Source organism: Sapajus apella, unplaced genomic scaffold, assembly GCF_009761245.1.
Source record: "Sapajus apella isolate SASKATOON/1434 unplaced genomic scaffold, GSC_monkey_1.0 scaffold59, whole genome shotgun sequence".
NCBI classification, from domain to species: Eukaryota; Metazoa; Chordata; class Mammalia; order Primates; family Cebidae; genus Sapajus; species Sapajus apella.
The window spans coordinates 8670816-8681696 of record NW_022436999.1 but is presented as its reverse complement, the minus strand read 5'-3'; the positions used below and the strand labels follow the sequence as shown (position 1 = coordinate 8681696).

The 10881-nt window shown below is 43.3% G+C and overlaps 1 protein-coding gene across 2 annotated transcripts in view; it reads left to right on the top strand.

The window, feature by feature from the left end:
* Window positions 1–10881, top strand: part of MTHFD1 (methylenetetrahydrofolate dehydrogenase, cyclohydrolase and formyltetrahydrofolate synthetase 1) — a 74067-nt gene that overhangs the window by 14459 nt on the left and 48727 nt on the right. For both annotated transcript variants that reach the window (XM_032246083.1, XM_032246084.1), the window contains exons 3-4: window positions 7781–7840; window positions 8885–8938. In XM_032246083.1, coding sequence (XP_032101974.1) covers window positions 7781–7840; window positions 8885–8938 — 114 coding nt within the window. The remainder of the gene's footprint in view (window positions 1–7780; window positions 7841–8884; window positions 8939–10881) is intronic.

Genomic DNA, 10881 nt, shown 5'->3' with positions numbered 1-10881 from the left:
TCACTGCAACCTCCACCTCCCGGGTCCCAGTTCAAGCAATTCTCCTGTGTCAGCCTCCTGACTAGCTGGGATTATAGGCACGTGCCACCATACCCAGCTAATTTTTGTATTTTTAGTGGAGATGGGGCTTCACCATGTTGACCAAGCTGGTCCTGAACTCCTGACCTAGTGATCAACCCGCCTCAGTGACCCAAAGTGCAGGGATTATAGGCGTGACCCACTGTGCCCAGCTATAGTAGTATTATGATGAAACTAGTCTGACCCTCATTAATCTTTCAAAAGGTCTTGGGGGACCCTCAAGAGTCAGAACTATTACTTTAGGCAGTTTCATCTATCAGGACAATGACTTCTAAATCTAGATCTCTTCTGAGCTCCAGGCTCCTTGGTCTGGGACACCACTTGTTTCCTTGCCTCCTTCTAGTCTCCTTTGCTTGTTATTGCTCATCACCCTAATACCTAAGCCATTTGAATACCTTGTGGCCCAGCTTTGAGATCTCGTCCCCATTTTATTCTTTCCCTAAATGATCTCACCCAGTCCCATAGCTTCATGAGGGAATACTTCCAAATTTAGGTCTCTATCCAGAGTTTCTTCCCTGAGCTCCAGATTCACCCAGTAGGGAGATATTCAATAAATGTTTTTGGCCAGTGGTTCACGCCTGTAATGCCAGCACTTAGGGAGGTTGAGGCAGGCGGATCATGAGGTCAGGAGTTCAAGATCAGCCTGGCCAATAGGGTGAAACCACATCTCTACTAAAAATACAAAAACTACCTGGGAGTGGTGGCAGGCCCCTGTAATCCTAGCTACTGGGAAGGGTGAGGCAGGAGAATCATTTGAACCTGGGTGGCAGAGCCTGGGTGACAGAGCAAGACTCTGTCTCAAAAAAAAAAAAAAAATTTTACAAACAAATATATGAAGGAATATTTGCAGTATTTATTTGCATGGCAGGAAACTCAGGGCTTTCATTTGAAACCCCCGTCAGCTTCACCCAAGTTCAGGACATATGCTCCCTTGAAATCTCTCTATTTTTATGTCTCCAACACATTTTTTAATCCCTTGCTAAGTTTCTATCCCTTGTTCATCAAGAATGTCAAAGTGGGCTGGGTGCAGTGGATCACACCTGTAATCCCAACATTTTGGGAGGCCAAGTGGGAGGATCACCTGAGGTCAGGAGTTCAAGACCAGCTTGGCCAACGTGGTGAAACCCCATCTCTACTAAAAATACAAAAGTTAGCCGGGCATGGTGGCAGGCGCCTGTAATCTCAGCTACTTGGGAGGCTGAGGCAGGAGAATCACTTGAACCTGGGTGGAGGTTGCAGTGAACAGAGATTGCACCATTGCACTCCAGCCTGGGGGGACAAGAGCAAGACTTTGTCTCAAAAAGACCCAAAAAGTAAAAAACCAAAAATTAGCCTGGCGTGGTGGTGCACACCTGTGATCTCAGCCGCTGAGGAGGCTGAGGCAGGAGAATAGCTTGAACCTGAGGGATGAGGTTGCAGTGAGCCCAGATTGTGCCACTGCACTGCAGCCTAAGACTTCGTCTTAAAAAAAAAAATGTCAAATTGAATAGTACTTAAATATCCCCCTTTCCTCCTCTGCTGTTTGTCTAAGAGGGCTTAGCTGAGAAGAAAAGCACAGAAGGCCTGTCACTCTCTGCCTGGCATGTTCTCTGCTGTGGTGGATTTTCCCTTTTTTGCAAATTACTAAGAATCAAAGTATGTGTTGTGGGTGTATACTGGTACATTTGGCAACTGGTTATTTCTTGGCTTAGTTTTGCAAATTGTTTGTTGTAGAAAGAGTAAATGTCATAGGCAAGAAGTATACTCTTTTTTTTAGCAATATTGGGAGGTGTTTTCTTCCCCGTTTTAAAAATTAACTTCCAACCTTGTTTTTAAAATCTATTTATTACAAATGTTTTTATTACATAAACACTGTTCTACAGCTAGTCTCCTATGTTCTTGCTGATAAAACAGTGGTAGAATCTTTTAATTTTTTACTTTAGCCCCAAATTCAACAGCTTTCTGTGATACAAGGTTTATATAATATGTTGTAATCACATCTCCCTGCCTCAGACCTCTAGTCTTTTCCACTCTGGGGCTGGCACCACCATCTTCCCACGTGTTCTGAGGAGAAGCCTCACTCTCTACATCCAGTTGGGGGCTATTCTATTGATTCTGCCTCTCATTAACTCTTGGAATCTGTTGCCTTCTCTTGATTCCTACTGTTCTCTCCCCTGGGCCACTACAAGTTACCTGCTTAGTGATTTGGGGGTTCTATCTAGATACCTCCTGTCTGTCCTGACCACAGTTGCAGCCCTTGTTAAAATGCAAGTCTGATTGCAATCTATCCAGCCACACTCACTCTCCATCCTTTACTAGAAGGATAGTACAGGTTGAGTATCCCTTATCTGAAATGCTTGGGAGGGGAGTGTTTTGGATTTCGTAATCTGCATTTACATAGGGATGATACCCAACTCGAAACACGCAATTTATTTATGTTTCATTATATACCTTATATACTTGTGTGTGTGTGTATTATTATTATTTTGAGACAGAGTTTCGCTCTTGTTGCCAAGGCTGGAGTGCAATGGTGCAATCTCAGCTCACTGCAACCTCCATCTCCTGGATTCAAGCAATTCTCCTGCCTCAGTCTCCCAAGTAGCTGGCATTACAGGCATGTGCCAACATGCCCAGCTGATTTTTGTATTTTAGTAGAGACAAGGTTTCACCATGTTGACCAAACTACTCTTAAACTCCTGACCTCAGGTGATCCACTGCCTCAGCCTCCCAAAGTACTGGGATTATAGGCTTGAGCCACCATGCCAGGTCAATTTTATGTATTTTTTTTAATTTTTTATTTTTAGAATTTTATGTATTTTTAATAATGTGCACGAAATGCACTTTTAACTGTGTTTTGACTGTAAGCCATCACATGAGGCCAGGTGTGGAATTTTCTGCTTTTGGCATTGTTAGTGCTCAAAGTTTCTGATTTTGGAGGATTTTGGATTTGCGGGTTTTTTGTTTTTGAGACAGGGTTCCACTCTGTTGACCAGGCTGGAGTGCAGGGGCTTGATCATGGTTCACTGCAGCCTCCATCTTCCTGGCTTATGCTATCCTCCCGCATTAGCCTCCTGAGTATCTGGGACTACAGGCATCTAGCTAATTTTAGTATTTGAGACAGTTTCTCCATATTGCTCAGGCTAGTCTGAAACTGAGCTCAAGTGATCCACCTGCCTTGGCCTCCCAAAATGCTGAGATTACAGGTGTGAGCCACCGTACCTGGCTGATTTTGAAGTTCTGAGTTAGGGATGTTCCAGCTGTATTACTTATAAAGCATCTACAATAATTCAAATGATTTGTTTATATTTCTAATTGTTCTATGTTTTATACTACCCTACAAGGTAGGAGATGTCCTCTTATAGTCACAGTAACTCATGGTCAAAGATCCTGGGTAGCTTGCCCAAAGCCAGTCAGGAAGGGACTGAGTCTGGGAAATGAACCCACTTCTGTCTCCAAAACCCATTTGTTTTTCCACTTTGTTTTTCTAATTCCTTAGCAATGTATTCAAGAACATTCATGATTTGGCCGAAGTATATATTTAACAATTGAATGTTCTTTTTTTTAAATTAAATAACTTCCCAAATAACTAAATATTTATAGAAAATTAAGACTTTTCTTTTTTTTTTTTTTTTTTTTTTTCTGGGACGGAGTTTCGCTCTTGTTACCCAGGCTGGAGTGCAATGGCGCGATCTCGGCTCACCGCAACCTCCGCTTCCTGGGTTCAGGCAATTCTCCTGCCTCAGCCTCCTGAGTAGCTGGGATTACAGGCACGCGCCCCCATGCCCAGCCGATTTTTTGTATTTTTAGTAGAGACGGGGTTTCACCATGTTGAACCAGGATGGTCTTGATCTCTTGACCTCGTGATCCACCCGCCTCGGCCTCCCAAAGTGCTGGGATTACAGGCGTGAGCCACCGCGCCCGGCCAAGACTTCTCATTATAATAGATACTAATGGGCTAGGCATGGTATCTCACACCTGTACTCCCAGCACTTTAGGAGGCCAAGGCAAGTGGATCATTTGAGCCTAGGAGTTCGAGAACATCCTGGGCAACATAGAGAGACTTTGTCTCCAAAAAAATATAAAAATTACTTGGTTGTGGTGGTGCTTGCCTATAGTCCCAGCTACTGCGGAAGCTGAGGTGGGAGGATTGCTTGAGCCGGAGAGGTTGAGGCTGAAGTGAGCTGTAATGATGTCACTGTACTCCAGCCTGGGTGACAGAACAAGTCTTTGTCTCAAAAAAAAAAAAAAGTTTGTACTAAGGTGATAGAAATATAGCCTCAGCCCCATAGCCTCACTAGTATCTCTCTCTCTCTCTCTCTCTCTCTCTCTCTCTCTCTCTCTCTCAGTCAAAATCTTGTTCTGTCATGCAGGCTGGAGTGCAGTGGTATGATCTCTGCTCACTGCAACCTCTTTCCTCCCCCATCCCTCAGAGGATCCTCCTACTTCAGCCTCCCAAGTTAGCTGGGACTACAGGTGCACCACCATGCCCAACTAATTTTTGTATTTTTTGTAGAGATGGGGTTTTTGATATGTTGCTCAGGCTGGTCTCTAACTCATGGGCTCAGACAATCCACTCACCTTGGCCTCCCAAAGTGCTGGGATTGTAGGCATATGAGCTATTGGCACCTGGCCAAAAAACTGATTACTAACAGTATCCAGGAACTATTCAGAGTGCTTTATGTATAGTAACTCATTCAGTCCTCACAAAATACACGGACAGAAACAATACAGTTAATAAACTCAACTAGCCAGTATCTTCAAAAGGTTTCTGAAACAGAAAGAAAAATGAACCAGTAGACCAATATCCAAGATATGTTATGGTATAAAGCAGGGATTAGTAAACTGTGGTCTATATCCAAATGCTGCCCAGTTTATAAAGAGTTAAAAAAGCAATAGCAGCAGCCGCTGTGACAGGGTGTGTGTCCCACAAAGCCTAAAATATATACCGTCTGCCCCTCTACAGAAACAGTTTGCAGACTCATGGTGTAAAAAAACTGTCCCTAACCTGTTCCGGAATAGGATCTTTTTTGGATGATGTAATACTCAGCTACCTTCAAGGAGGAAATCAGCATTCTGTATAAAATGCTTTAGTGATTTTCTTGTAAACTGTAATGGAATTAAGAATTGTTCTGGGAACTCAGTCTTTCACTCACTCACTTGACTGCCAGTCAAGAATCCATGTTCTTTAACTAAACATTATTTTTGCATCTTGTCTATCAATGGTTCTGTAACCACCTTTCCCTATAAAATGCCTATACTGGCCAAGTGTGTTGACTCACGCCCACCTAGCACTTTGGCAGGCTGAGGCAGGAGGATTGCTTCAGCCCAGGAGTTTGAGACCAGGCTGGGCAATAGTGAAACCCCATTTCTACAAAAAAAATATAACAATTTGGGTGGGTGTGGTGGTGTGTGCCTATAGTCCCAGCTACGTGGGAAGCTGAGGTGGGAGGATTGCGTGAGCCTAGGAGTTGCAGGCTGCAGTGAGCCGTGATCATGCTACTGCACTCTAGGCTAGATGACACAGAGTGAGACCCTGTCTCAAAAATAAATAAATAAAGCCTATTACTAAGAGTGACTCTTTGAATTGGCTTTTTAGATGTCTTTCCCTTTGCATAAGGGTTACAATAAAATTTTGACATATGCTCATAACTATAACTATTAAGTTTTTTTTCTGGAACTGGTGGCAGTTTGAGTGTTTTAGACAAACTCCTTCAGAAATATTAAGGCAGAAAACAGTTACATATAAAGGAACAACAACGAGAGGCTTCAGATTTCTCCTGTGTGACATTAGATGCCAAAAACAACATCTCCGAAGGAAAATGCTGTCACTCCAAATTGGCCAAGGCCAGTCAATTGCAAGGGCCAGCAGAAAAATATTTTCGGTTATACAGACTTAGAAAACTGTCTACCTACCTTTCCTGGAAAAGTTACTTAGAGTTACATTTCACTTACCTGAAACATGAATGAAGATAAACTCTAGAACGGAGAAGTTGTGGCTTAAAAAGGACTCAGAGTGAAGACTAAATAACTAGTTGTAGGTATAAATATGAATGAAATTGTAAAAAATAATACTTTTGTATTTAGAACCACCTCCATTCCTACTTTGATCTAAAAATTCCGGAATGTATCAAATCTGGTAGCTGAATCAGTGAGGATTGGGTGGTGGGGGCAAAGAACATACATAGAAAATGACCACAGAGGAAACATAAGAAGCACTAAAAGTCTAGGGAGACGCCCAAGGGAAGCATGTAATGTACTTAGGCACATTAGATAGGTACAAATAACCCATTTAAAAAAAAAATAGAATTCCCCTCAAAGGACTTTTCTGGCTTTTGGAATTCAAATTGGCACCACAAAACTGAGTACTGTCTATATAAGGAACAACCGAAGCTAAGATTCACGCCATGTCCTGAGATCTGAGGTGAGAGTCCAGTAAGAGCATCAATATGCCAAGGTCAGAAAATTCTCTGTTACAAGGGCCGGCTTCTTTCTTTGCCGTGGTCCTGTTAAAAGGAGCTATACTTCAGTTATCTTTGATATGAAGGGACCTACCACCTACCACCTTTCCCACTGTGATACCCTCTGCAATTTTGGGGAGAAACACAAAACTTATGATGGCATATATCAACCTATAAAAGGAAAAATGTCAACCATTGGAGCATGGAAAAATATGAGTAAAATAAAATTTTACAAATAATTGGTTATAATGATAAACTACAAATATGTTCATGGTTAAAGAAATGGAGGGAACATAGTGAGACACAGCATGGTGGTTCAAAGGATTTGGCCTTTGCACTACAAATTTCTCTCTCTGTCTCTCTCTCTCTCTCTCTCTTTTCTAAGAGACAAGGTCTCTCTGTTGCCCAGGCTGCCTAGGCATGATATCATAACTCACTGTGCAGTGATGCAATTATGGCAAAACTCCTGAGCTCAAGTAATCCTCCCACCAAGGCCTCCCGAGTAGCTGGGGCTACAGGCATGCACCACCACACTTGGCTAATTTTTTGTAAACATGGGAGTCTGGCTGTGTTGCTCAGGCTATGCTCAAACGATCCTCCGGCTAGACCTCCCAAAGTGCAGGGATTGCAGACCTGAGTCACTGCACCCCGCCTCCTCTCAGCAGATTGCCCTTTGCCTTGCTTGGCTGTCTATTCTGTGTAAACTAGAGTGAGGTCCTTCAACCCTCTTTTCCCTTCTGTCTATTCTGTGTAAACTAGAGTGAGGTCCTTCCACCCGCTTTTCCCTTCTCTGTTTGGCTGAGTTGGCGGGTGTGTTGGGGGTGTGTGTGTGGGGGGTGTGGTGGTGGTGTGGAATGTGGAATGTACCCTCTGGGTGCTTGTGCCTCTCAGGCATTTTTCTTACCTGATGACAGTTTCTCAGCCCTCCATACCCTGTTCTTCTGGTGTGGCCACAGAAATCCCGTTTCTGGTAGGCCTGCAGCATCCTTGCTTAGTTTCCAGTGCAGACGCAGATATCCTCTACTTTCTATTTGGGGCTTTGCAGTGGGAACCGGATGGCCCTTGTTTAGGGGAGGGGCTGTAACAGCACCTGTGTTCATATAATCCCTCCTACCCCCAACAGCCTCCCTGTACTCCTGTAAAAGTTATCTACAACAAGAGTCGCATGATTAAACATTTCTTCTATTAAAACTAAAATTGTAGAAGTTTTTCTGTGCACTTTGTCTTTCCCTAATCATCTGATTTGCATGCATTTATTATTCTAGGTTGGCAACAGAGTTGATTCCAATCTTTATATAAATGTGAAGCTGAAGGCTGCTGAAGAGGTAACGCCAGAACAGCTGTGCCATCACCCTCCCCCACCTCCACCTGGGTCCTATCGATTACCTCTTGTCCTTTTGGCTCCTCCCCTTGAAAACTTTTATCACCCACAGGAGACATTAGTTTATCTACTTTGCAAGTCAGAAATGGGTGGGTTAGATCTCTGGCCTCTGGTTTGCCCTTGAGTTTTTGTTTTCTCCTTAATGATTTTCTTCCCAAACAGCAGAATATCAATTGAGAAAAGTAAAAAGTCTCAATCATTTTAGGAGATTTATTTGCTAAAATTAAGGACACACCTGGGAGATAGCTCCTTTCTTTAAAGACGATTTTTAGTTCTCCAAATTTAAAGAGGAAAGGGCAGGTTATTGAGAAGTACACAATTTTCATGTAAGAGAGGGGTAGGGAAAAATAGTCATTCATGACTTTGGCTGGCTCAGTGAATCTGCATTTTTTAGTTAAGGTGACATAGACAAGTGGTGCAGAGGAAAATTGCAGGCAATCTGCATTTTACATAAGATAACAGACAAAATGGGGTGGGAGAACAATCAGATATGCATTTGTGTCTGGTGGGTTGGGGGTGACTGCACCTATAAAGATACACTATTAATTTACATTGCCATGGTGACATTTTAACAGAAACATTTTACTTAAAGATCTTGCAGCTTACCAGGAATTTCCCTGTGGGCAAAATACTGGGGAGGCATGTAGCTTTTCATCTTGTAACATCTTATTTAGGAACCAAAAAATGGGGAGGCAGGTTTGTGTGACCCAGTTCCTAGCTTGGCTTTTCCCTTTGGCTTAATGAATTTGGGGGTCCCAAGACTTTATTTCCTTTCACAAGGAATAGCAAGCATGACCTTGCTGAAGTGCACTTGTAGCAATTAACAAGTGAATGATGAATGGATTGAAGTGAGGGACTCATTCTTCAGAACATGTAAGGGTGAAATGATGATCAACATCTCCTGGTTTGTTAGTCATGTCTGTGAAAGAAATGAGTTCAATATCTGAATTTGGCTTGTCATTTACCTGCTTTTAATGTCTGTTTGCAGATTGGGATCAGAGCCACTCACATTAAGTTACCAAGAACAACCACAGAATCTGAGGTGAGCTCTTATGAGTTGATTGTGAAGAGGGAAGCTGAAGTGGTTTCCTCTCTGGTTTGGTTTAGGGGGACTTTGGAGACTAACACAGCCAAGACCTCCAGATATTATTTTTATTTTATTTGAGACACAGTTTAGCTCTTATTGCCCAGGTTGGAGTACAATAGTGCAATCTTGACTCACTGCAACCTCTGCCTCCCAAGTTCAAGCGATTCTCCTGCCTCAGCCTCCTGAGTAGCTGGGATTACAGGTGCCCGCCACCTTACCTGGCTAATTTTTATGTTTTTAGTGGAGACAGCGTTTCACCACATTGGCCAGGCTGGTCTCGAACTCCTGACCTCAAGTGATTCACCTGCCTCAGCCTCCCAAAGTACTGGGATTAAAGGCGTGGGCCACCACACCCAGCACCTCCAGGTATTTCTTCACAGACTCCCACAGAGGAAATGGTGCAGTCCTAGGGGATGAACATTTGGTACTCAAAGTGTGACCGCAGTATCGTTTCCTTCCAAATCATCTGTTGTGTTTGTTAAAACTGATCCTTGGCCTATAATTATCTGCATTCTAAAAACCAAATATGTATTTCTTTTATATGATATTCAAGAATAGGCAGAACAAATCAGTGATGATTAAAGTCAGAACTGTGGTTGCCTGTAGGTGGGAGATTAACTGCAAAGGTGTAAGAGGATAAAGCAGCTTTCTTGGGCCGGGCGCGGTGGCTCACGCCTGTAATCCCAGCCCTTTGGGAGGCCGAGGCAGGTGGATCACGAGGTCAAGAGATTGAGACCATCCTGGTCAACATGGTGAAACCCCGTCTCTACTAAAAATACAAAACATTAGCTGGGCATGGTGGCATGTGCCTGTAATCCCAGCTACTCAGGAGGCTGAGGCAGGAGAATTGCCTGAACCCAGGAGGCGGAGGTTGCGGTGAGCTGAGATTGCGCCATTGCACTCCAGCCTGGGTAACGAGCGAAACTCCATCTCAAAAAAAAAAAAAAAAAAGCAGCTTTCTTGAGGTTATGGCAATGTCCCATATCTGTACTGTCCAGTATGGAAGCCACTAGCCCCATGAGGCTATTCAGATTTAATTAAAATGACATAAAATTAAAAATCCATTCAATTATACTAACCACTTTTCAAGGATTCAGTAGCTGTGATTGTATTATGGGTGTAAATTATAGAAAATTTCTGTCTTCACAGAAAAGATGATTGCACATTGCTGCTCTATATCTTGATTTAGATGCTTATAACATGGGTATTAACTGGTATAATAAGCTTTTTATTTATTTATTTATTTTTATTTATTTATTTTTTTTTTGGGACGGAGTTTCACTCATGTTACCCAGGCTGGAGTGCAATGGCGCGATCTCGGCTCACCGCAGCCTCCGCCTCCTGGGTTCAGGCAATTCTCCTGCCTCAGCCTCCTGAGTAGCTGGGATTACAGGCACGTGCCACCATGCCCAGCTAATTTTTTGTATTTTTAGTAGAGACGGGGTTTCACCATGTTGACCAGGATGGTCTCGATCTCTTGACCTTGTGATCCACCCGCCTCGGCCTCCCAAAGTGCTGGGATTACAGGCTTGAGCCACCGCGCCCGGCCTTGTAATAAGCTTTTTAATCGTTCTTAGCTCTTTTTATTTTATTGTATTTATAGAAACAGGGTCTCACTCTGTTGCCCTGGCTGAAGCATAGTGGTGCAGTCATAGCTCATTGCAGCCTCAATCTCCTGACCCTCTTGAGCAGCTGGGACTATAGGCATGAGCCACCATGCCCAGCTTTTTTTTTTTTTTTTTTCTTTTTTGAGATGGAGTTTCACTTTTGTCACCCAGGCTAGAGTGCAATGGTGTGATCTTGGCTCACTGCAACCTCTGCCTCCTGGGTTCAAGTGATTCTCAGGTCTCAGCCTCCTGAATAGCTGGGACTATAGGCATGTGCCACCATGCCCAGCT